Raw genomic sequence first — 26,490 nt, forward strand, 5'->3', positions numbered from 1 at the left:
CTCTTAGCAGAGGGAATTCAGAAAAAAGTGGGTTGATACTATATCTTGGTCAACTGGAGGAATACAGTGCAATCCATCTTTTGTTCAGTTTGTAGTAATTAACAGCTTCAGGGCTTGTGTTGTGAATTGTAGTTTCAAAGACTGGTTATAGAGCATAAATCAAATCTGTAAGCACGAGGGATGTGCAACTAACTTGGCTATTGTAATGTGCCATGATGTATTAAGCAGAATGCAGTGCACTGCACACGCTACAAAGACCTAATGCTTCCAGTTTATTACGTGTATATGATTTCCAAAAATATTCAATCCAAAGGTATAGGTAGAACACTGTGTTAAAAGCAGCAACCCTTTTAAGAAGAGAAACAGTGTTTCAGGCCTGGGAGGAGTGTAGATATTCTTTTGTATTTGCGGTAACCAGAGGACTTGTTCATGATTTCATGGCCTCCTAGTGATGAATTAGGAGGAGAATTGGAACCCTCCTCAACTCCTGTCTAGACTGAGTCAGTGTCGTTTTTCAGGGCTCAGCTGGTTTCATATCCCAGCATTCACTTGCTCTGCAGTCTTAGTTGGGCAGTTAACTTAATCTGTCTCTCTTTTTTTTTTTCAGTGAGGAAGATTGGCCCTGAGGTAACATCTGTTGCCCATCTTCCTGTTTTTACTTGAGGAAGATTGTCCCTGAACTAATGTCTGTGCCCATCTTCCTCTATTTTCGTATGTGGGATGCCGCCACAGCCTGACTTGACAAGCAGTATATAGGTCTGAGCCCAGGATTCAAACCTGTGAACCCAAGGCTGCCAAAACAGAGTGCACGAACTTAACCACTATGCCACCAGGCCAGCCCTTAATCTCAGTCTCTTTATCTGTAAAATGGGGACCAAAAAACTACACTTCAGAATAGTTGTGAGGATTAGATGAGACTAAATATGTAAAACCCTTCCCAGTGTCTCACCCAAGTCTGTGCTAAAAAAGCACTGGTCTTTCTCCAGGTCCTCCTGCCTTCCACTCCAGAGGGGAAAAAATAGCTGGTTAGTGTCATGCTTGCCACAGAGTAAGCTAGCAAATATAATTTTTTTTGACACTGTTAAGTAAATTGCCTCTTATAAGAAATTTTGCAGTTTCATTCTAAGTTTTAAAAAAGTAATTAAATTCACTATTTTAATAAAACTATAAAAGGAATACAAAGTATTAAATTTTAAACTTTGATTTTATTTAAATTTTGACATCGAATACTATCTATCTTTTGTAGGCGGAACCACGTAGATATGAGTCATGGGCAAACTATGTATGACTGACATTAAAATATGATCAGCTTCCGTGATGGCTTTTTAAAGAAACATTGTTTTAATAAAAATATTCTTAGGACAAAATTGTCAGTGTAAATGTGTGTTGCATTTTTTATGAATAGTTAGGAAGTGTAGTATTTTCAGTGCACTAATCTGAAAGGTTAGCTTTGGCTAACATTTGCCATGAACTGGGTAGTTCTTGATATTTAAGTAAAGAATAAAAATTTAAAAAGATATCTATTTGAATTTTTCTCATTTTTGTTTTCCTAAAATTATTAAGAGCTAAATAAATGTACCTTTTTGGGGTGGGGGAAATATTAAAAATTGTGAGATTTTGATTAGGTGGAATAGGAGGAATAATAGCTCTCATGCCCAGGATTAGCTGAAGTTGATTTGCACGTGTTACAGCCAGACACTCCTCCCATCGTTCCCAGTCTTGCTCCCTTTTTCTCCCCAAAGCTAACTCATGTGATTACTCACTCACATCTCAGTAGTCCTGCCAGAGCCCTCCAGGAGTGCTGAACTGGTTATGGGACTCTGTCTTGCCATGATATAGCAGCAGCAGGTAACTGAGAGACTATTCTGGTAGTACCTGAGACTAAGTTACCTTTATTCTAGGTGACAAAGGTGGGAAATGCCCTTTAAATTGAAAAGAAGTAACAGATTATGTGGAAGGACTTTTAACATATAAAATACAATAAAGGGATTAGTATTCAGACTATGTAAAGAGCATTTACAAATCAATAAGAAAAAAGAAGCATGGGACACAAACCGGAAATTCACCAAAGAAGTGCAATAACTTCACCAGAATTCAGATAAACACAAAGTAAAACAAAATCAGATTGACAAAACTGAAAAGCTTGATGATGTATAGTCCTAATTAAGGTGTAGAAAGATGGATTCTCTTCTGGTCAGAGTGCAAATTGATTCAGCCACTTTAAAACGTATTTCTTAAAATAAGAAATATGTATATCTGAGGTCCCAGCTATTTAATTTCTCCTTGTCTACCCTAAAAGATGTCTCGTACTTATGCACAATGAGGCATGCACAGCTATACTCACTGCAGCATCATTTATAATCATGAGAACTTGAAAGCAAACTAAGTGCCCATCAAGGCAGAAGTGGCTAAGTAAACTGTGATGCGTGCAGAGCGTGTAGTACTATTCAATACTGGTTATAAAGAATGGGCTAGAACTGTGTGTATCAACAAAAAAGAATCTCCATGACACACAGAAAAAAATTGTAAAACAGCCTTATGATGTGTTTGTTTATTTAAAAAAGGAGAAAGAAAGAAAGGCTGAGGTAATACTATCGACTTTCTACAATAGTAGCTTTCAAACTCTTTTGGAAATGACCTTCAATAAGAAACACATGTTTTATCTCAACTGAGTGAACTTTTGCTACATGCAATGAGCTCTGACATTTTTCTATCCTTTTCCATTTCATTCCATCCCATTCTGTCCCATTTTTCAAAATGTTGGCCATGACCCATTAAACTGATTTCAGGACTCAACCACAGTTTGGAAAACGCTGTTTTGAAGGTACACACTTATGTATGTAAGTGGATAGGAAAGTGACTGGGAGGCAACACACCAAGCTGATGTCAGAGGTTACTTCTGGGGACACTTATGTATGTAAGTGGATAGGAAAGTGACTGGAAGGCAACACACCAAGCTGATGTCAGAGGTTACTTCTGGGGAGGCGGCTGACGGGTGGTGGTTCCAGGGAGCCCTGAGCCTCTTCTGTAATACTTAACTTCGTTTTTATGTTTTGTTTGCTTGTTTTACAAGGGGCACAATGAAACATTTTTAAATTTATTTTTTAGAGAGTAAGCAATCAAAACTATTTTCAAAATTCAGTGATTTACTGGAATTGAGAGAGTAACGGTCAAAGAGTCTTAAGAAAAGTAATTTTAAGTTACGATGCATAATTGGCTAGCTCAGAAGACAGGCATTCTAGCTAACTGTCTCTGTTTTTATATTTAGGGTCACAGATGAGCACATTCTTGTGGCAAGGTAGAGTCAAACCTGTGTGATATCCCACTCCAAATGTCATCACAAATCTAAGACCTCTCTGCCATGCTGTGAGATTTTAACTCATTACCTATGAATGTTAAGTCCACACGTCAAAAACATGAAGTAGTCCACCCTAAAGAGATCAAAAACCAAGCACTCAAATTTCAGAAAATGCAGTTACTGTTCCTGTAGCAACAGCCACTCAGCCACGTTACGTGGTCTCTAGTATTTGATATGGGTCTAGACAGTTATGTTTTAACAATTATCTCTGTAGGAAGCACCATGCTAGAAAATATGACATATGTACACTTGGCCATCTCTACAGGCTGGAGCAGATACCTCTAGAAGCTCTCTGTTTCCTATTTTAGAGCCACCTTAATTCTTCTCATTTACCTTCACGTTTTTACCATAAGGGTAATTTATTAAACCTCATCTTAATGGTCAAGTAATTGATGCTTAAAAGGAATTAGACACAGTGCCTCGGAGAGATGGATCCTTATATTTCAAACATTTAAACAAGATATCAAGTGCAGACAAACTAGAACTAGATTACTTCCTGTGTGAATTTCTCCACTAACTCTGTAAAGAAACCTGTAAGGAAAACATTTCTTTAAATGTTATATTTATTTTCCCTTTTGTGTTTTGTGTCCTAAAGATAAACTTTCATATACTTATGATAAAACAAGTTGAATCTTTTAATGACTACATTAAATTTTCTCTTTAAATATTTTGAAAACATTTTCTATGGTAAAATATGCAAGCTTCCTTAGAAAGTATTTACATAAGAATCATATTTCAAAATCTTAGCTGTTGCTAAAACAATGATTGTATTCAAATTTAATTTCGTGTAGGCTCAAGGTTGTATGGAGGGAAGAAAAGAGGGACTTTGGAACTTTACTTTTAAAAAAGGAAACTGGCAAGAGAAGTATTATTGCAGAAAGCACACGATAGGTTAAGGGATGCAAGGGAAAGAGTGGGAGGGTGGGAGAGGATAGCATACATCCGTGTCTATGAAGTCTCTCTTCCATTTTTTCCACTATGGAGCTGAGGGTGGAGGAGGCAGAGGTGGCCTTGTGGCTAATCTAGGGGTCAAGGCCATTCCTTTAAATAGCTTTCTATTTCTCAAAGTTAAGAATGAACCACTTGTGGCTAGGACATGTGAAGTTGGGAAAGAAGCTCCTGTGCAGTTTGACACGAAGCTAGCCTGAAACTGGAAGTGGTGTGGCTCTATGATGGGGATTTAGGATGAATTATAAATGTGTGCTATTTAGACCTGGAGAGAAATCCAGGTAAAAGTTATAATTTGTACTGCTCAAGGGTTTGAAAGTTAACTTTTGTTACTTAGAAGTTTTTGGGTTTTTTGCTCTGTAAGATTGTCTAATTCAGTGTTTGCATTTAGCAGTTTTAATAAAATTAGTCTTAAAATATGTTTTTGAGGGCATTACAAATTTAAAATTGCAAAGCATGATTGCTTGTTGACTGCTTGGCTTTTCAATGGCTGCAGTATCTAAGGCACCACTGACTCCTGCTGGCAGCCTGATATAATTGCAGGCAAAATATCTAAGCAGTAAATAGTCTTTCAGATGTTGTGATAGGTAATGTCATTATGTTACTTAGACATCTGAGAGGTAAAAGGAAGGAATTGTGCAGCCCATATCATAAAATATTGGAGTGTTATAGGGTCTCTGCATATTGTCTCATTGGTAGGATGAGGGTCTTTGCCCTAAAAATTTTTTTTTTTTCAGAAGTTGACCCCATTTGCCACTAATATCACTTTTGAAAGAGAAAACTAGGGTCTTGACTAACTGCAGAATTTATCATCCACAGCGTCTGCAGGGATTGCTGTGTCCCAGAGGAAAGTACGTCAGATCAGTGATCCCATTCAGCAGATCTTAATTCAGCTGCACAAAATCATCTACATCACACAGGTCAGTGTGCTGGGTTTTTATTTCCCTTTCATCTCAAGTACGGGCGTTGGCCGCAATATTGCTGAAGATATGCTTTGTGCAACTTCCAGCTTGAGTCGGTGCTGTTCTTATCTTCTCCAGCAGCGTATATTTAGGAACACTTTGGCTTAGCAGCAGAGCTGGGAGGGTAGCAGCTTAAAAAAAAAGCAAATATGTCAGATTTTCCCTATGCCTCGTAACCTGCTCTTTCACTATTAATGCCCAACCAAAACCAAACTTCAACACAGATGGCCCTTCAGTGTGGGGGTGAAAGTGGGGACACTGCTGGGCTTCTGAAGCAGCTCACTACAGGGAAGAAGGAAAAGTAGTGCCAACTTCCTAATTCTGAGGATGCTGAGTTAAAACCAGATCCTCACAGAGAAATGAAAATAAAAACGCGCAAAATCCAGGATTGTCAAAACTTCCTATTTCTAAATCTCAGTGACTCCTACGCACTGGGGAAGCAATCCCTCTTTAAAAATTGCTATTAATTATTTACAGAAATCTATCTAATGATAGCAACTTGAATGTTTATTTACCCAAGGTACGCACTATTATTAAGAGAAGAAATTTTTGGAGATAAAGAAGGACAAGAAAGTAACTATGATTTTGAAGTTTAAGATTCTATGTTGTATGCAGTTCATTCATTTGTTTGACATAATTATTAGGTGCTTATTATGTGCCAATCACCACCCTAGGCACTTGAGATATATCAGTGAGAGAACACATAAACATTCACTCACCCTAAGATCCAGAGAACCAATGTGGGGATTCTGTCAGCTGCCAATTGTGACAATTTCAATTATACATTCTAGTACCAGAAAGAAATAGCACCAGGTCAATGGAACAACTGGGCCCATTGTAAGTCAGACTTGAGCTAATATACCTACCTTCCCCAAAAGCAAACAAAAACTCATTTTGATTGGTGTGCCACAGTGGGCATGTTAGACTCTAGGAATTAGTGTCAGTTAGCAAACAGTGTCCAGTATTCCCTGAAAGCTTGTCTATGTCCTCCTCCCCAGTGAACAGGCACTCTAGTAAATGGCTGCAGATCTCTTTGGAGGAAAATTTATAGTTTGTACTTGTAGCAATGTTTTAGGGCCCTTCCTCAAGGGACCCCAACTTTCTCAAGGGACTTTGGATCTTTGAATTGACTAGGTCTGCAAGCTCTGTGAGAGGCTCTGAGTCTCTACTGTGGCTATGACTCAAGTCAAATTTTGTCTACCAGACCTAGAGTTTCTTTTCTGTTATGTAGACTAAAGAATACTCTAGTAGCTTGGCACCTATTTTCTTTCCAGGAACACCCTAATCAATTAACAACTACCAAAGATCTCTGTGGGCCAAGGCATTCTAGTTAACAGTACATCCCTGCTGCCATTTATGATAAATGCTCCCAACCTGTCACTGGTGGTCAAGTGCTGCCACTTGACCTCTGCTGCTCTGGGATCACATGATCCCCACTGGAATCATGTAATTTCAGGGTCGTGCCTGGCCTACATAGGAGAAAAACCAGAGAGATTTTCAAGGATGCCGGTGCTCCCCTCTCCAGTGTATTTCTCGATGCCTTAGTGAAAGGAGTGCCTTGTGAGTGTCCTTGCTGAACATAATTGGGAGCTGAGTGTGCAAGTCACACATGGTAAATCCACCCCAATGTTCCTTTCTCTCCAAGCCTTTGAACTCCCTCCTCCACATGCCAGGGAACCTCTGACATTTTACCCTCATTAAATGCTAGCCACCTTTGAGTCCAAGTTTTAGTACACCAACCAATTAAGTTGCTACCTCGAGCTGTGTAAACTAGCACATTAAATCTAGAATCTCTACTAAGTGCAGGAATTCAGCCTGAACTAGTGCTGTATTTCACCCTTCTTGGCCTAACACCCTCAGAATCCACTCCTGCACATGTTCCACGTTCTCTGAGTTACTGCTCATAGATAATAGCTATGTCTTGCAGTTCTTTTGATGTATAAACTATTTCCTCCTGGGTTATAGTGTAAACCAGTTCCCTGGATCATGCTAAGATATTACCCTAATTATGGACTTGACCCTCATTGTTGTGGGTATTAAGAGGAATAAGCATCCCTTTTTAAGGTAACACCCCTCATCTGACCACATGAAGTTAGTATAGAGTTTCAAGCAAAGAAAGCCTTGTCTCATCAGACACAGGGTGACAAACTACTGGCAATGATGCCTCAGAGTGAGTTGAGTTTCAAGATTGTTATTTTTATCTGGGTCCGACAAGATGTCCCTATTTCAAGTTTTAGGATCTTATTATTTTTTCCAACTTTGCCCTGAGAAACTTGGTGAAGTGTTCATTCAACTGACGTTGTAATTTAGCAACCTGCCCAATTAAATTTATGTTTATCGGTGCTGTGGCAGCAAGAATGAACAGATTCTTTTAGGGCTGTCATGGAATCTTTCTGGGTCTCAGACCATGACTTGAACTGAGAGTTAAAGGACCCAAGCTTGTCGTTTTCTTTCTGTAAGTGCTCCAGTGTGCTCTGAAGATCCATCCCACACCACAGCCCTCGTAGTCTTCATGCTGCCTAATGGTCAAGGGCACCAGCCACAGGGGCTTCCAGGGCACTCACTTCAGTTGGCTCTGCATCAGGGTGATAACCTGGTTCATTGTGAGGCCACTGCATGCCATGGATGACCAGCATCCTATGTCCTACTGGTGACAAACTCATCACTGGACTCAGTTCCAAGGGCACAATCAAAACAATTCCAGAATCCCATAGGTATGGGTCCTTCTCCTGGGACATTCCTGGAGCCAAATCTGTATCAGGGAGGGTCCAGTCAGGAGATAGAAACCACACAGTAAATTCAACAGGGCAGATTTAATATAAAGAATTGTTAACTATAATAGGGTATTATCTACTAAGGAGGGGAAGAGAATTCTAAAGAATATCAGAAGAGCAGATAGGAAGTCACTGCTTAGGGCTGAGGCAGAGCACCAGGAAAGGAACAAGATAGAAGAGGACACCCCGACCTGGGCTGAGGTCCAGACCTCACTGGAAAGGTCCGGGAGATCTGCTGAGGTGCTGTGCTGGAGGGATTTGCAGGGAAGCCTCCCTCTGGAGACTGGGGCAAGCCATCCATGGTGAGATGCCATGGAACTTGCTGGAAATCAGCACATCAGGGTGGTGTGATGGGAAGTACCCTGTGAGGACCAGGGAAGCCTCCATGGAAGTCTCTGGGAAGCCACCTGCAGGGTTGGTACCACTGAATCCAGCAGGGGTGAGCACCACTAAGGGTCCCCATTGCTGCTGACTGCTCAGTGCTGCAGGACCAAGGCAAGGCAGGAGCATCACAGGGGCCAGAAAGACAAGCTCCATTCTCCTCCAGTGTCCTCCAGTGCCCGCTACTGAGAGAGCTGAACATCCTGCCGGCTGGCAGGGGAGAAATGTTCCAGAGTCACCAGGGGGGCAATGGAGGGTGGATTTGGAGCTGAGAGGCAATAAGCTGACAACTGGCGCACTTAGCCTAGGGGGCTAGGCAAGGGACTCCCTTCTCTGGGACCTACCTGTCTCTGAGTTCTCCCTGCTTCGCCTTTGACTTCTCCCTCTAGCCTAGGGAGTAGCCTGGCTCTGATTTATCATGGTTTTTTTCCTGCAAATATGGTGTTCTTTTCAGTCACCCTGAGGGCTAGCCTTTGAGACTCAAGTCTAAAGTTGATTACTTTTTTCTCCATTTTCTGCTGTCAACCTTTCTCTTAGGCAACCCCACAGAATTATATACCTGATTAATGAAAGAGGGTCAAGGGGCACAGGGAAGTATGAGAAGGAAGAAACTTGGTTACTAAATCAAAAATATAATCTGCCATATTGCTATTGAGTAAAGATATTATATTCAAAATTGCTGTTCCGTGTAAATACTGATATAGAAATATGGGGAAAGCATTTTTAACTTTAGTGTTATGGAAATAGCTTTAAATAGCTTACTGATTACCTCAATGATTAACTACTAAATTGAGAGAAAATATCCTTTGAAATTTAAATATAGTTTCCACATGCCTGTCTTGCTAATTTTTATATAATGAAAAACTTTGTAATGGCTATATTCCATCTCTTTATTGGATTTCCAAGTATTTTAAAGCAAGAATGGTACTATCATAAATCTTATTATTTTGCTGTTATGCTGTCAGCATAACAAATGATTTCATATTTTTTGACAAGATGGCATTCTTTGCTGCAGGTTGAGATATAACCACTGTGGTTTTTAAAATGTATTTCCAGAATGCTTTAAAGTTTATGACGTTGCACACAGTGAGGAATGATTCCCCTTTGGGGAGCTTTAAATCACAGTGCTGACCAAAGTCAATGCCTTTCAAATAAAGGAAATAAATGCAGTGTAAACGTGATCCTGTTGTATTTGCTAGGTGAAAGATCAAAATCAGTTTTCTCTCTCTGCTAATCACAAAGGAAAACTGCTGAAAGTAAAACTGAATTGACAAAACAAACAAACAAAAACTCTGCTTGTTCATATGTTTGTTTACTAGTCAAACTCTTTCAGGCTCTGGTTGCAGAGCCAGACCCCTGCTGACAACCAACAGACGACCTTAAAGAGGAAGCTGCTTACTTTTGGCTGGTGGTGGCCTTTCCCATCCAGTTTCCATGGAGACAGACCCGTGAAACTCATCTAAAAGCAGCTATTTTAAAAGGCAGAATGTTAAAATCCTTACCCTGCCTTCATTGATTTGACATCTGTTTTCATCAAAACTGAGATGATAGGGCTGGCCCAGTGGCATGGTGGTTAAGTTTGTGTACTCTGCTTAGGCGGCCAGGGGTTCGCAGGGTTCAGATCCCAGGCACGGACTTAGCGCTGCTTGTCAAGCCACACTGTGCCAGCATCCCACATGAAATAGAGGAAGATTGTCACAGAGGTTAGCTCAGTGACAATCTTCCTCAAGTAAAAAGAGGAAGATTGGCAACAGATGTTAGCTCAGGGCAATCTCCCTCAGAAAAACAAAAACCAAAAAAGCAAAAACTGAGATGGTAATCTTAAGACCAGCAAGCTGAGAGAATGAAATCGGTAGTTCATTTCCATTGCTGGAAACCACAGTTGATCTTTGGGGATATAACTGTCTTTCCCTTGACAGTTGGAATCATGCCGGGCAGCAACTAAGGGGATATAAGGTGAGCAGAGTATATATCTTACCTTTTAGTGAGAGTCTCCTTGTGTTACTGCTTAGGTAAGACCTGAGTAACCAACTTAAGCTTTTGCTGTAACTCCATACTTAGGATCGGATTGTTTTGTTAAATAAATGCTTTGAAAATCAGCATATAGCAACTTTTAAGAATTAAACATCTGTCTCGTAGAGAACAGACAGACAATTTGGTTGGAGCTCCTTCGGATTGCCATCTTAACAAGCACAACTGTTGCCAATCGAACAAAAAAAAATGTGGTTAGAAATAGCAATGTGCTGTCCTCCCATGAAAGTTGTGTTACAGACTGTCATCAGTGAAAGATACTTTTTTTCTCAGCAGTGGTGATGGATGAAAATAGAACCATTCATACCCTCTTATCTGGGTCTCCTGGTTCCTAATGCCAAGGAGGACAGATTAAATAGAATTTAGGATAAAGATGTGTTTCTCGAGTAGACTCATGTTTCCAGGATTTGTAAATTCTAAGAGAAGTTTTACATTTTGTGATTTATGATGATGATAATCTTTGAACATTTTACTTTAGCGTGTAGGGAAATCTCCCCTTAAGCAGTAATATGTCAAAATAACATTTTTTTATATAGAAAAGATATTATTTAAGTCACTATCAAATGGGGCCCCATGGACCACTGATGGTCTCCCAGTATATTCTTGGAGATACTAGAGAATGTAGTTCTTTAGAAGGAATCCATATATTATGCAAGTTTGAGAAAACCTACTACAAACATACATATTGGATTTCATTTTTTCTTTTGTTACTTTGTTACTTTTGTTACTTTTGATTCTTTGTAAAAACAAGCAAATAAAAACCAAGCTTTTGGACATGTGATGTTGAGGGTGTCATCTGCTTTAGAATCAGTTTCTTCATCAGTAAAATTCAGATAGCTTATGGGACTATTATGATAAAGTAAATAAAGTATGTGAAATGTTTAGGCACTGTAAAGTGCTGTACTACAGTAATGCCAGTGGTGGCGGTGTTTGCTGTACGATAGTGCTTGTGCTAGAAGAGTCCCTCAGGAGGTACCCTTGCGTGTTGCAGAAGGTCTTTAAGCTCTGATTTCCTCAGCTATAAGACAGTACCTGCTTTATAAGTTCGTCGTAGGGAAAAAAAAACTGACCTATTACACATAAAGGAGTAATCATAGTGCCTGGGACATACAAATAGTAGGTATTAATATTCTATTCTTAGTATTATAGTCCCTATCCATATTTTTATACTTACATCAGCTGCTATTAAACTATCCATGAGTCATCATTCTATGCAAAATCTTAAATTCTTCCATGAAAACTTTAAGATAGGGTGCTGTCCATAGTGGTAATTATTCTAATAAGACAAAATAGTTTTCTAATGCTGCCCTGTGTATGAATCTTAAGTTGACAGAGTGTTAACTTACTCAAGAAAGTTTTTATGGGAATTAATTCAAGCCATCAGGAGCAGTAAAAGCCATTCTAAGTTAACTAGAGGCTTATCAAATTAAACGAACAGCAAGGAGTTTAAGAGTCGTATCTGAATTGGTAATCTGATGCTGATAGCTGCCAGTCCTGGGGAAGTTGCCTTTGAAGGAATCTATGGCCCCGCTGATGCTTCACACCTTTAGAAGTGTGCTGTAGCAGACAATTTGGTGTATCAGAAAAGGCTTGCTGTCTTTCCCTTGACAGTTGGAATCATGCCGGGCAGCAACTAGAAGGTCCTGGGCCACACTGCCCTCTGCTGTTTGATTTAGGGAAGTGGCAGCTTCTAGTGGATAACGGTGGGGAATTATCAAATCCCAAAAGGTATCTCCAGGCACTTTTCCCATTCATTCTCCGCTCCAACCCATCCCCTTGCTAGGAAAGTATGCACCTGCCCCTCCCCTTCATTGTCTGACCCTTCTCTAAATTGAATTCGTTTTGCTAATCTCTCACCCACATATCTATCATTTATATTCATTTTCCTTCTCATCTGTCTTCCAACTATTTGCTCATTAATGCTGAGAAATCTCTCTCTCTCCACATTTCTTGATTTCTCCTTTTCATTCCATGTGAAAGGACAACAATAATTATGACTGTTTGCTGGGAGAACAATAATTACGACTATTTGCTGGGGTAGGAGGTAGTAACACATGTGGATCAAGGTAAAAGAAAGCTGTAATATTGACATAAAAAGAGGTCAGCAGAGGTTCAGTGCTGTCAACCTCCAAAACCTTTCAAAATATACTGAAGAGCTTCAGAATCTCCAGTCTTACTACTTCTGTAATTAAACCCACTTTGACTCAAGCAAAGTCAAAGGGTTGACTAGCATTAAAGATGCATTTCTGAAACTTTCTTCAATTGCATTGTTTTTCTGTTTTATATGCTTACAGTGCTTCATAATGTGTCCCACATTCTATTGTTTTGGGACTGATGAACAGGGTTTTTTGGCTATAAAATGAGCTGTTGGGAGCCCCCATAGGTCCTATTCATTGCTCTCCTATTACCTTTTATATAGCCCCTTGTTTGATGAAACTGAATAATAGACATTCCTCGTATCAGTCAGGATATGCTAAGTTATGCTGCACTGACAGATGCACCCTGAATGTCTTGGCTTGACACAATAGAAGTTTATTTCTCACTCAGCTAATGTTGGACAGGTCAGGTGGCCGTCCTCCATCTTGTGGCTCTGCCATCTGGAATAGGTGGACTCCAGGCTCCTTGCCATAGGGGAGGACAGAGAGGGAGGAAGAACACTGGCTTTGATTGGCCTCATTCTTGAAGTGACACACATTTTTTTCATTGGCCAAAAGCAGTCACATGGCACCAAACCAAAACTGTGAGATTATGGAAAAATGGAGTGAGGGTGGGATGATAATGGTTTCTGCCATGTTTCTCTTTCTTTTGATCTGAGCTTTGAACTATATTCTTGTTTTTTTGATCTTGAAAGTTCCTACTACCACATTTTCCTTTCCACTTAGCCGTATTTTTTCTCAATGGTTCCTTTTCCTCTCCTTCCAAGTCCTCTCCATATTTTAAACAAAGGAAACAGTGTTTCCACTCTGAAACTCTTTATCATTCTGACCCTATTTCCATTCTCTCTTCCCTTTCTCTCAAACTTTACTTCATCCCTCTATGCTTTTCCGGGCCTTTGATTTCCTTGTGTAAATCCAACCTGCACAGTACCACAAAATCAATTTTTTGAAATCCCATTTTCATCCAATCACCGTATTTTCTAAGACTCTGCAGTGACTTCCTACTACTTGCTTATTAAATTGAACTTAGCCTGGCCCAGCCCTAGTATATGCTAATTCATTCTCTCCTGGATAAGGTTGGTTCCTACAATGTGATCTCTCTCCAGCTGTGTATTAAGGAGCACTCACAGGCAGGCATCTGACTCCGTACTAATGCAGACAGGTGCTTCCTGGTCCAAAGTATCAGATCCTTCAGGACAAGGGCCATGGATAGAGTATTTGGCATGGTTCTGGGCATGGCACAAGCAACTAAACGTCTGATAGAATGTATCCTTCCTTGTCAAGTCTGTACTTTACAAAATTCAATATATATGTGCAATTAATACATTATTTAGTTGTTATATGAAACTTAATACCAATAAAGTGAAAGAACAGTAAGATAAATGGGAGTAACCTTTTGAAAGAGAGCAGAGTAATATATTTCTTCTGGATTGTAGAATGAAAAATTATAACATCAAGTCATGCTATTTGGAATAAAATTTAAATTCTTATTTAGCCCTGTTGAGTGATTATTGTTACATTGACCCTCAGTAAATGCTCCCAGCGACTCAGCTGTGCAGTGTGAGCAATTTACTTATAACAATTGTTTTCTCATTTTATGCAGCTTCCTCCAGCCTTGCACCACAATTTGAAAAGAAGGGTTATAGAGAGATTCAAGAAATCCCTCTTCAGCCAGCAGAGTAACCCTTGTAATTTGAAATCTGAAATTAAAAAGGTATGGTATTCTGCATATAGGAATTCTTCTTCGGCTAACAGACGCACATCGTAGGAGTTAAATTTTATACCTCCTTTGCTTTGTACTTTAAGCTCTGTTCTATTAAAGGATATTATGATTGTTTGTCTTAGTCCATTTGGGCTGCTATAACAAAAATACCATAAACTGGGGAACATATAAACGGTAGAAGTTTCTCTCTCATGGTTCTGGAAGCTGGCAGTCCAAGATCAGGGTGCCAGCACGGATGGGTCTGGCGAGGACCCTCTTCCAGGTTGCAGACTGACTTCTCGCGGTATCTGTAAATGGTGGAGGAGGCAAGGGAGCTCTCTGGGGCCTCTTTTAAAAGGGCACTTATATAAGGGCTACATCCTTATGACCTAATCACTTCCCTAAGGTCCCACCTGCTGATACCATCACCTTGGAAGGCAGGTTGCAACATAGCAATTTGGGGGCACATTCAGACCGCAGCACTGCTTAAGCCACTAAAGCTGGAATATGTTTTTACCTCTATTTTTCTTACCTTTATTTCTGAAGCCGTCATTCTCAGAAGACTAATATAAAGTTCTTTCAGTATTATTGCATGTTTTTGTAAGAATAAATGTTATTAAATATCTTTAACTTAAATATATATATTAGCCTTTTTTTAGAGAATTCTATCGCAATCTTTTGTTAGAATATTCTTCAACAAGCCCCTAAGTTGAGCTTTGCCACTCTGAACAAGCCATTTAGCCATGTGGGGCCATGATTTTTATCACCTATGAGGGTGGAATGAACTATTTCTAAGGTTCTTTCCATCTTCAACATTCTACAGTCTCCTAGACTTCGGGTGCTAGTAAATATTTCTATTCATACATAAAGAAACTAAATCACAAAGAGGTTAAGTCAACCAGATGGAAAGAGAATTGTTTATCTCTGGTTAACACAACTTGGTGACAGGAAATCCCTTTGTCTTGGTCAGTACCCATTTTGATATAGCCCTTGGAGGTGGTCCCACGCTCCCGTTCTCCAGTCCCTGAAAGACCCAAGGCCCAAGCAATTTGGGACCACGTGGGTAGAGATGCTTGGTCCCACTCCAATTTTATATATATATTTTAAAGTTTCATCATATACTTAAACTTTGGCAGCGTCATGCTACCAATGAACTTTTGCTTTAAGATTTATTTTTTCTTTAACGTATCCTATCTTAAGCATAAAGTTACCCATTATTCAGGCAATAGGATGCGTTCTTTGATAAGAAATGCAAACAGTATGTTTTTCCTTTGTTGCCTTACGTCAGTGCTGTCTGCACATACACAAACAGGAGATGGAAAAAAAAAAGACACAGCTGCAGGTAAACAAAACATAAACCCCACCTCATCAGAGATTACAGAGCAAAATTTCTTTCATGGGTTGTCTTGGCAAATAAGTCCAAGAAACAAAGCTGGGAAGATCAAAGCAGAAGTGGAGGAGCCCTCAGATATTTATTTTATGATATTTACATAATGCATCATGAATAGCAAAAAATACGTTTTAAAAAGACAGAAGCTCCCATCTCCCATGGAAAGATGACATGCTGCTAGGTTTTTATATTCTTGTTGAAATGTTGTTCAGAATAATCCAGTTTGCACACAAATTTATTTTAACAGAAATCCTAGCTTTCTGAGGTGAAAGTGCCTGATGCAAACTGTGTGATGCACAAAGGTGGCTGCGACTCTTCCTCTGCTCAGTAATTTTCCATCAGTGTGCGTCCCTAAAGCAAATCGGTTTTTTCTTTTGTTACTTAGGTTTTCGGTTTTGCATCCCTTCTTTGCTGTCTTTCTTTTCTCTCCTGATAGAAAAGGAGACATTCTCTCTTTAAATTGCACGTCCCACCCTCGTCTGCCTTCCTCTGTGTAGCAGCGGCCTCTCTCATTAGAGCACCTACCTTCTGGTCTTGGTCTGAGGAAGCAGAAACTGGCATTGATAGATGGTGGAGGGTGTGCAGGGAGCATGGGTGAGGGAACCCAAGGGGGCATAGATTGATTCTTGTTTTCAACCTGCTTAAGAGGCAGATTAAATTCTCCATGAAGAATGCTATGGTGCCCTTCTCTGATATTATAAGCTTGTGGTGGTTCATACCATCATGGCATATACTCTCCCTATCAGGGAGGCAGGCTTCGCCTTCTATGTGCTAAAGAAATCCTCAGCCTGGGATATTAACTTATTGCCTATTCTTCACCACTGAACTGAGAAACCAGCTCCTCCATAAAAACTATCCCTAATTTTCCCTGTCCAGAATTTTCTCCCCTTTCTCTATGTTTGACTCACTTTTTCACTCATATTGTTGTGTTTTAAATAGCTTTTTATCTGCCTTATATGTCTGTTTCCCCCAAGGGCAGTGAGTATGTCTTATCTTTGATTCACCAGGGTCTTGCACAGTGCCTGGCACGTGGTAGATGCTTAAAGTGTAGTTACTGAATATAGAATATATTCCATATGGATATATACATCTGTGTAATATATTCCATATTGGTTCTGTTCTTTATTGATATGTACATATAGATATAATATACTTATCTGTTTTTATATAAATATAGAGAGAAGCTCTCTGGCCTCCATTTAAACCTAGATCAGAAGAGTTTATGACCTCTGTTTTTCCCCCTTTTTGGCATGATCTTTTGTTAGTGACAATTTTTGTTCAAAAATGGATTGTTCATCCCTTGTATAATCTTAGGGGAGTGGCCAGTTAGCCTTTATCTGACCCAGCCACCCATCCCAGGGCCGTGGAAGCTGTAAGTGGCGACAGCACATAAAATGTATTTGACTCCATCTTCTCTTCTGAAACTTCTCCTGAAATCCAGGAACTCCATGTCTCCAGTTTGAACGAGTCATTATGGCATGATTGTGCCTACTTATTAATTGCCTAAGACTCAGCAGGATATTGAGAGGAGTCAAAAAATGAAAAAGCCCTTTTCTAAGAAATTAAGCTCTTTATTTATAACTCACCTAAGGTAGTCTTCAGTCCGGTCCTCTTAACCTTCGCTAGAATTGTGGGGGGAATAAAATAGCTGGGTATTTGTGCAGGTGTCTTTGGGAACTAGGATTTTCAGCATGGGAGACAGCAGAAACAGAAACAAGATAGCAGATATTAATTCACAGCAGAATGGAAGGATCAATATGAATGAGTATGAATCATGATAAATCTTATCTTTTTAAAAATATGCATATTTCCTAATATTTTCACTAAAATGGTCTGGAAACTAAGTAAGCAGAAATGGCTGTCTTGGCACGCATGGCTCCTTGGAAATGTAGCTGACTGCAGCTCTGGAGCAGGAACTGGATGAGATTAGACTGGGTATCTTGACATAACAGATTCCGTAGTGAAGATGCTCCCAAGGACTGCTGGGAGTATGTCAGAAGGACTCAGGAGCCAACTTAAAGAGATGCCCTCTGGAGCCAGTTATCTACTGCATAAGTAGAGTGTCAGTAAGAATAATAACCACAATAGATTGAAAGCATTAACTAATGTTTAAATCCAAGAGTTCATGATAGTAAAAGAGAAAGAAAAAGAAAAAATCCCTCCTCAGTTACCTTTGGAGGATGCTCATTATTTAAAAAATCATTTACAACAGGAAAGAATCAAAATTTGTTCTGCTTTTCCTTTATGAATTCTATCTCAGTGTGGCTAACTTGATGGGAAGAAAGTTTCTTATGATAGAAGTGCTTTAACTAATAACCACCAAAGGAATAAAAAATATTGCCCTTTTGCAGCTCCTAATGAAATAATGGATCTAGACGTGATCACCAGTGGCTTCTAACATCCCTAAAAGAGGGATGACCAGACATTTTGTGCCTCCTGATGGAAGTGCACAGCACTGTCTATGAAGTATGCTTGCTAAAAGCTTGAATCTGCATCTGATCAAGCCTCTAGATTAGAAGCGGGCAAACTATAGTCCACAGGTTAATCTGGCCTGCTGCCTGTTTTTGTAAATAAAGTTTTATTGGAACACAACCATATGCATTCATTCACATTTGCATTGTCTGTGGTTGCTTTCACCTTACAGGCACAGTTGACCACATGGCTAAAAATATTTGCTATCTGACCCTTTACAGAAAAAGTTTGCCAACCCCTGCTCCCCATCTAGCCGTTTATTTGTAGCAAATACAGAAGACAAGAGAACATGTTAAATAACACCATGGGATAATCAGCAAAATACCGACTGGGGAATTCTCCAGGAAAAATGAACTTTTTCTTCAATAAATAAACTGCAGGGAGAGGAGGAGAGAGAGGGGAAGAAAAGAGAAAAAAATATCAACCATTTGCAATATATGAACTTATTTCTTCCTGATTTAAACAAACTCTTAAAAAAAACCTTAAAATATATGTCTATAAGACAATCAGGAAAATTTGAACATTGGTTTTAAATTTGATTATATTAAGGAATTAATTTCTTTTAGGTGAGATAATTGTATTGTGGTTTTATTTCTTAAAAAATCATATTTTAGGGGCCAGCCCAGTGGTGCAGCGGTTAAGTTTGCACGTTCCACTTTGGTGGCCTGGGGTTTGCCGGTTTGGATCCCGGGTGTGGACATGGCACTGCTTGGCAAGCCATGCTGTGGTAGGTGTCCCACATATAAAGTAGAGGAAGATAGGCACGGATGTTAGCTCAGAGCCAGTCTTCCTCAGCAAAAAGAGGAGGATTGGCAGCAGATGTTAGCTCAGGGCTAATCTTCCTCAAAAAAAAAAATTGTAAAAGAGTCATATTATGAAATATTATGGATGGCATGATTTGATGCATGGGATTTGCTTTTCAATTCCTGGAAGTGAGATGAAGTATGAAGGGAAGTGAAGGAGAGAAGTGAAGCAGGATTGGCCATGTTTAAGTTGGATGTCAGGGAAGTGAAGTTTATTATACTGTCCTATCTAATTTTGTAGATGTTTGAAATTGTTTTTGAATTGTTGAATTGTTGTGCCCTGTCCGAGAGCAGCTGGATGAAGGAAATAACTGGGGCTGCATCCTCTGGGGGAAGGGGTGACTTTTTCTAATTTGCACAAAGGCACAGTATGGGTTAGTTGGGTCTCTAACCCTGAGTGGTTCTATCATATAGTCAGGGCCGAGAATTATTCATTATAAGTTACGAATGTCATTTGGACCAAGGATTAAAACAAACCAAAGAATCTAGATCCAGGTGGGAAGCAGATGGCTTTTTAAGCATGCAGCCACACCCATGAGTTCTCAACCTTGGCTGCACTTTAGAATCACCTAGATCTTTTAAACTTTCTGGTGTATAGGCCACGCATCACATAAGTGAAATAAGAATCCCTAGGAGCTGGAACCAGGTATCAGTTTTTAAAGGTTCCAGATGATTCCAATGTGCACCCAAGGTTGAGAACCAGTGGCCTGGTAGGATCAGTGTTTCTCACATGTTGTTGTGCATGTCCATCACCTGGGGATCTTGTTAACGTAGATTCTAATTGAATAGGGTTGGGGAAGGGCATAAATTGTGCTCCCCCAACCAGCTCCCAGGTGATGTCCGCTGCTGCTGATCTAGGGACGCACGTTGTTTAGCAAGGGTATAGAATGAGTGCCTGCCCACTGTGAACTGTGGGATGTGGTCTATCCCACAGACTCGAGACTTTTCGTTAGAAAGACAAGTTGTCTAGTAGGCTAAAATATGTACTCAGATACAATTGCATTCTGGGCCCAAGATTTTGCATTTCTACCAAGCTCCCATGTACTGCCAATCTGCCATTCTACAGACAACACTTTAAGTAAGAAGGTCTAGACAAAACCCAGTGACATTTCTGTGCTGTGGGGTAAATGAGCCAGAACTGCTTCCTGTAGGCATGGGCCTTCCTGGCACTTCTCTTGGGTTCCTAATCTACACTTCAACTCAGATCAGCAAGGTTAAGTTTACCTTATTTAGTACCTAGCAATCTCTTTAATGCCTAACTCCAGGTTTCCAGCTCTTTTCCAGGCAGGCAGATTGCTCCTCTCCTCGGACTTTAATTAATGGCTCTTTATGCATATAATAATTACGCCTTATATTTGCCTAGCCTCATCAGGGTCCCGTGGAGGTCTCATGAATCAGCAGTGCCCAGCGCTGATCTGTTTAAACCAAGTGGAGAAGCTCTTATAGCAGGGTTCTCCTCCCCACCTGGCTCAGACCACCGTTCATCTTCTGAGTGGAGACCTGGGGAAGATGAGCTCCTGGTTGTAATTACCATAGAATAGTGGTTTTGCAGCCTTCTTTCAGTTTTGGAATTCTTTGTTAGAAACACAATCCTTGGTGGAAATGTAAAAACCACAGCAGCAAGACTTCTTCTGGGAGAAGTGAAGGTGAGAGTCGGGGTGCGCATCCCTGGAGCTGATGAGAGACCGTGCGAGTGAAGGAGCACGTGCGTACGTGTGTGAGTGTTTAAGTATAAGCAAATAGCGAGTGTAAATACTGGACATTCTGTTAACAAAGTGGCCTATAAAAACTAATAGGAAAGAGCTGTAGGTTAGGAAAGATGAAAAATAAGGCAATATGTTGTCTTAACATGTTATATAATTCAGTCAAGAAGACAAGGAGCATCTAAAGGAAAAAAGATCCAAGGACTGACAAGTGAAGTGTGATGGAATATGTTGACTATTTCTTACTTTTGGCACCTAATTTCATTTATGTTTGGCTCATTTTCCTTCAGAATCCCACCTCAGTTGATTAGATTCAAAATAATTTGTGTAGTTGTTCTGCACCGAAGATAACCTTATTTTATGACACGGAAAAGAAGATATAGTTTGGGGAATTTAATGAAGATTATATTTGTAGTTTCTCGTGTTTTCTTCTCTTTAGGTTTTACCTAAAAAATACTATATTCTCAATTGGCCAATGAAGTGCTAAAATTGCTCAACACTTGCTCAAAATCAGGTCTTTTTGGGGGGAGGAGGTGGTAACAGTGATATAGTCTGTTCTCTCTAATATTTACTTGACTTGTTCAAAAGTATGTACCTTCATTTGCTCTCTAGAACTGTAAATGTTGATTCAGAGCAGGGGAGCCCGTCATGTCAGTTCAGAAGGAGAGTCTTACACAGTCTTCCAAACAGAACATACGTGCCCAAGACAGGAGGTACACCTCTAAGCTGAATGTTCATTAGGCAAAGAGGGCCACACTGTGCTGGTCTAGAACTGCAGAACCACCTCATTGCCTTGGCCAGCATAGGGGCTGCTGCTTTGAAAAGGTTCTGTTGTATCATCCATTTTCCCACCTACTGGGTAAACCTTTACTCTGCCGTCTGGCATATCTAGAATTGGACTCACCACCTTCTTCCTTCCTTTGTCCACATCGAATATCACTGGAAGCATTCATTTTCCTTCTGCCCAGTCTTTAAAGCCTGCAGTCACTTTCAACTGCTCCACTTTACTTCTTGCGTCCCGTAAGTCATTAACATCTGGAGAGTTTTCATAGTGTAGGTGGTTTTGCTTGACCTTTGATGTTACAGCCCTGGGTTCTAGCCCTGGTCTACCCCTACTAGCTATCCTCCTTGAGCAAATTACCTTACTTCTCAGTTTCCTCATCTGTAAAATGAGGAGAATGCCTACCTTAGAGGGTAGTTGGAAGAACCAAATAGAACATCAAATGTGTCTAGAATGTAGCACATAATCAATGGCCACAGGTGCTACTGTTGGTATCAACTAAGAATATTTGATCTTTTATATCCATTTCTTTCTTTTGGCTGCCACCTAGTGCAAGCTCTTAGTCACAGCCTCTTTGCTGATCTCCTTGTTCTCCAATCCATCTTGCCAGACTAATAGTTAGTTCCTAAACACTTGTTTTTTGTTAGCATACTCAAAGACATTGGTAGCTTCCAGTTTCCTACTTCACCATCTAAACTCTGGGATCTAGCTTTGTAGATCTCCATTATTTGCAAGAGCCTCCTCATGGTCTATTTGCATTCTGGGTAATCTCTTCAAAACAGAAATCTGATCACATCACACACACAAACACAGAAAACCATTCAGGGGGCTCTTTGTATAAAATGCCACAATCCTCAGCATGGTATTCATGGTCTTGTTTGGTGCAGGCTCCACCCCTCTCTCCACCTTCACCTCGTACCACTCTTGCCCTTTGCTGTCTCCACACCAGCCACAAGGGCCTGTCTAAAGCCTGTCCATCTACCATGCTGCTTCCTCCTGAGTTTTTACACATGCTTTTTCGTCTTTCCTCGTTATAATGCTCTTCCTACTCCAGCCTTTACTCTTTCTTACTCATTATTTTGGCTCTCAGCATGTGTTACTCTTTTGGGAAAGCCTTCCCTGGCTAAGTTAAATCTGTCTATCACCTCCTAGAACCACATGCCTGTCCTTCAATGCATTTAGCACAGTCACAATTTCTCATATATCCAGGTGGATATTTTACAGTCGTATTTCTCCCTAGTTAGGCAGTAAGCTCCAAGAGTACAATTTTTGGTCACCATTGGTGTTTTTTTTTTTTCATTGTTTGGATCTTTGCTTGGCACATAATAGTTGATAAAAAAAAAAAATACGCACTGAATTAATGAATGGTACTTGCCTTCTTCCCTTCGACCTGAATCCCCACACCTCCATAGCATGGACTTAAGTCATATCCGTTTCATCACTTTGCCACTAAACATGCAGTGCCTAGCCTTTGCCCTCAAGTTCCTCTCACCTGGAATGTCTGCTTCACTTTCTTCCATCCACCCAAATCCATTCTTCGAGGCTTAGCTCCAAGGTTTCTTCTACAGAGCCTCTGAAAACCATACTACTCTTCACGAAGCATCCTTCTTTTGTAAGTTTAGAACTCACCATGTCATTTCATATTTAATTTTTTATTGCATCACCCTGTTGTTTCATGTACAGTTAGTATAGTTTCCTAGTCAAATTGCAAGTCTCATGGAGGCCAGATCATTTCTGTGTCTTCCTTGGTGCCCAGCATGATGCTAAGAAGCTGAGTAGATCATCAGTGTATGTGCATTGAACAGTTTTCATCTCTGTTTTACAAAACCTACTCAAATCATAACACATAGTAAGTGGCAAAAAAGATTTGCTGAAAGAATATGTGTGTCAAAAAACTGAACTGCCAAAGGAAGAAGTTCTGGGAAATTCCTAGAATAAAAATAAATGTGTCTGGGATTCAAACATGGGATTAATGAGTTTTAGTCCCTGCCTTTCCCCATGGGCCCATCTCCCTGAGGATTTCAGTTCTTAAGCCAGAGGAGACTGCTCATGTGACACAAGCACTGGAAACCTCAAACGCCCCTCTCTTCAAGGTTTGAATCATTGAAAAGGACTAGTTCTTGTCGTCTTAAAATGACTATCTTGACCTCTCCAGGTCACAATTAACACACTTTACTGTGCAACTTTAAACATCTACTTGTTTGTGAAATCTTTCTGATTCTAAGTTGTACACTTAATAATTAAGTTGACTTAAATAAGCTTTCTATAATTAGGATGAGCATTTCAGGCAGCCAAATTAAATCTTATGCTCAACCATATGAAAAACAATCCTATGTAAAGTCATTTGAAAGGAAATCATTTTCAGCATTACAAGACTTATTAAGAAGCTTAGTTGGTGCAACCTACTAGTTTGGATATGAGAAATACGGAATGCTTAGGACTATCTCTGTGGCATCCTAACAGAACTGATGAGAAAATTATTAAGCGTGTGACTATCAGATCCTCCTGCATTACAGTATGTTACAATCTTGTCATTGTACAGATGGGTTATTAATTTTATCAGCTGTCACTGAAGTAAGGAAAACAAAATTTCAAGAATAAAAAAGGATGGAACCATATTTTTTTCTAAAGTGTAGTGTTTGGCAACATGGAGACTGAAAAATACAGATATGATTTGTATTTACAGTATGCAAAGTACATTAGTGAAATAATTATCAATGGCTAATATAAAATGTTTTTATTAAGGTATCAAATACATAATGCATACAGTAAGATTTGTACACAGCTCCATGAAATTTTACATATATATTCACCCATGTGACCACCACCCACACAAATATGCAACATTTCCATCTCCAAGAAAGCTCCTGCCTTCCTTTCCCCAGTCAAACCCCACCATCTACCACCGTGCAATCATTATTTCAGTCTCTATCACCATTGGTTAGCTTTGCCTGATTGTGAAAACATCTACAAGTAGGCTCATACATCACATGTTCTTTTGTGTCTGGCTTATTTTGCTCCACAGTCATTCATGTTGCTGTGTGTATCCAGTTTGTTCTTTTTCACGCTTTGCAGAATTCCATTGGATAAGCACACCACAATATATCTATCTATCCTTCTGTCTGTGGACATATGAGTTTTTCCACTTATTGGTTATTATGAAGAAAAGTGCTACAAATATTCTTATATATGTGTTTTGGTGGACAGAAGTACTCATTTCTCTTGTGTATATACCTAAGAGTGGGATTGCTAGGTCATAGGGTAGGCGTATGTTGTATAAGTAATATATATTCCCAAACATTTTTCTCAAGTGATTGAACAATGATATATTTTAATTCATGAACAGAGGATGTTAATCAAAGCTAACTGCTGTTACATAGTATAAATTGTGCCTTTTGTTGCTGGTTTATTAATATAGAATGACATTTTAAAATTGTGTTATATTAACACAGGCACAAAAGCTTGGCCAACCCAAGTGCTGGTTGGAATCAAAGGTGAAAGGAAGTTGAAAAATGTGTATAGACTCAAATTCCATTTAAAAAATTCAGCTTTACAGAAGGGCATTAAACAATTGGAACTTTAATAGATTCTGCCATTTGGTGATTTACCCTTTCTTTCAGACTGTTGGAAATTAATGTTTCAAGATTAAAATTAATTACTAGTGATTTAGAAAAGCATATTAAGAAACTTGTTTGCCTTGGTCAGGCAAGAAGGCATTGTTCAAAGCAGTTACAGGATCGTGATTTGGGCTAAACATACTCTGTTTAACAACTGGAGTTTCTTCTTCCTGCTCCTGAGAAAAGTAACAGTTTGATATCCTAGTTCATGCTATTATTTTTCTATCCATTTTTATGTTGCTTTCATGAAGCTATAAAGTGTAAAGTATTTTTTTCATATGACCAGGGAATTGTCTAACTTGCTTTCACTATAATTTGCCTGCCTCCAATGTGTAAGTTTTTTTGGAAGGAAGACATGTCTTTATCTATTTACAAGGGACTGAAGACCACAGAGCACTAAATTTTCTGCACAGAGACATAGGGAAATGGAAAACCCCACCCAGAGGACTCCTGTCGTTTTCTTCTGAGTGTAGAATAAGATGTCGTTCTGCTTTTTCTGTTTCAGTTATCTCAGGGGTCTCCAGAACCGATTGAGCCCAACGTTTTCACAGCAGATTATCATTTATCATGTCATTCGTCAGGTGGACACAGCCTGTCCCCAAATGACCCGGCAGGTAATGGTCGTCAACACAGGAAATCTGGCTTTCACAAAGAGATATATTGTTTGGATCAACAGCTATCCTTAAAAGATTATCTTCAGTTTAAAAGAAAAATAGAGCTTATTTCGATTATCTATGGCAATAGCTGGAAGGGACATATAGTAGGAATCCAGAAATTCCCTGAGATTTATTTTACCCAGTTGGAGCAGCTTCCTTGATCATTTATTAATACCGTAAACAAACATCAGAATCTGTGTGGGTGAATTGTATTTCCTTTTATTTTTTTTTGCTTATCTGATGACAGGAAATCAAATGCCCAAAAGCATCCAGGGAGATAAAAAGCAGGAATGAAGAGTTCGAATATTTAAAACAGAGAAAATGTAAAAGTTATCTCAAGAATCCACATCAGATATATATATATATATTTTCTTTTTTGCATAGATCTCACATAGGGAGGCAATATAGCATAGGTATTAAAGGTGAAGATTCTGGAAACCTAGATGCCTAGATTCAAATCACAGGTCAAGCATTTAGTAGTGGACTGTGGGCAAATTATTTGACCTCTAAACCGCCGTTTCCTTGCCTGTAAAATCAGAGGCTACAAATGGTGGCTGCCCCATAGGGTTATAGTGAGGGTCCGTGGAAACAGGTGAAAAATGCTTCACCGTTAATGGGGACTCAGTGTAACGTAACGCTTCTTGTGACATTTGAACTCCCAGCAGAGGTTTTCAAGCCTCTCTGAGGCTTCAGAATTCCTAGATAATTTTTGAATCCCTGTAAACTCTGATTACGTCACTCAGTGGAATGGATAGA

At 39.6% G+C, this 26,490-nt stretch overlaps 1 protein-coding gene across 14 annotated transcripts in view; it reads left to right on the forward strand.

The window, feature by feature from the left end:
- The window catches only part of NEK10 (NIMA related kinase 10), a 217,163-nt gene that overhangs the window by 178,540 nt on the left and 12,133 nt on the right, over positions 1-26,490 (forward strand). For 6 of the 14 annotated variants that reach the window (XM_070577417.1, XM_070577418.1, XM_070577416.1 and 3 more), the window contains 4 exons: positions 3,269-3,298; positions 5,126-5,226; positions 14,214-14,324; positions 25,584-25,692. In XM_070577417.1, the coding sequence (XP_070433518.1) occupies positions 3,269-3,298; positions 5,126-5,226; positions 14,214-14,324; positions 25,584-25,692 (351 nt within the window). Of the gene's footprint in view, positions 1-607; positions 628-1,246; positions 1,368-3,268; positions 3,299-5,125; positions 5,227-14,213; positions 14,325-25,583; positions 25,693-26,490 lie in introns of those variants that run through there. The other 8 variants (XM_070577420.1, XM_070577424.1, XM_070577419.1 and 5 more) reach the window with 3 other exon arrangements.

This window comes from Equus przewalskii, chromosome 15, assembly GCF_037783145.1.
Source record: "Equus przewalskii isolate Varuska chromosome 15, EquPr2, whole genome shotgun sequence".
NCBI lineage: Eukaryota > Metazoa > Chordata > Mammalia > Perissodactyla > Equidae > Equus > Equus przewalskii.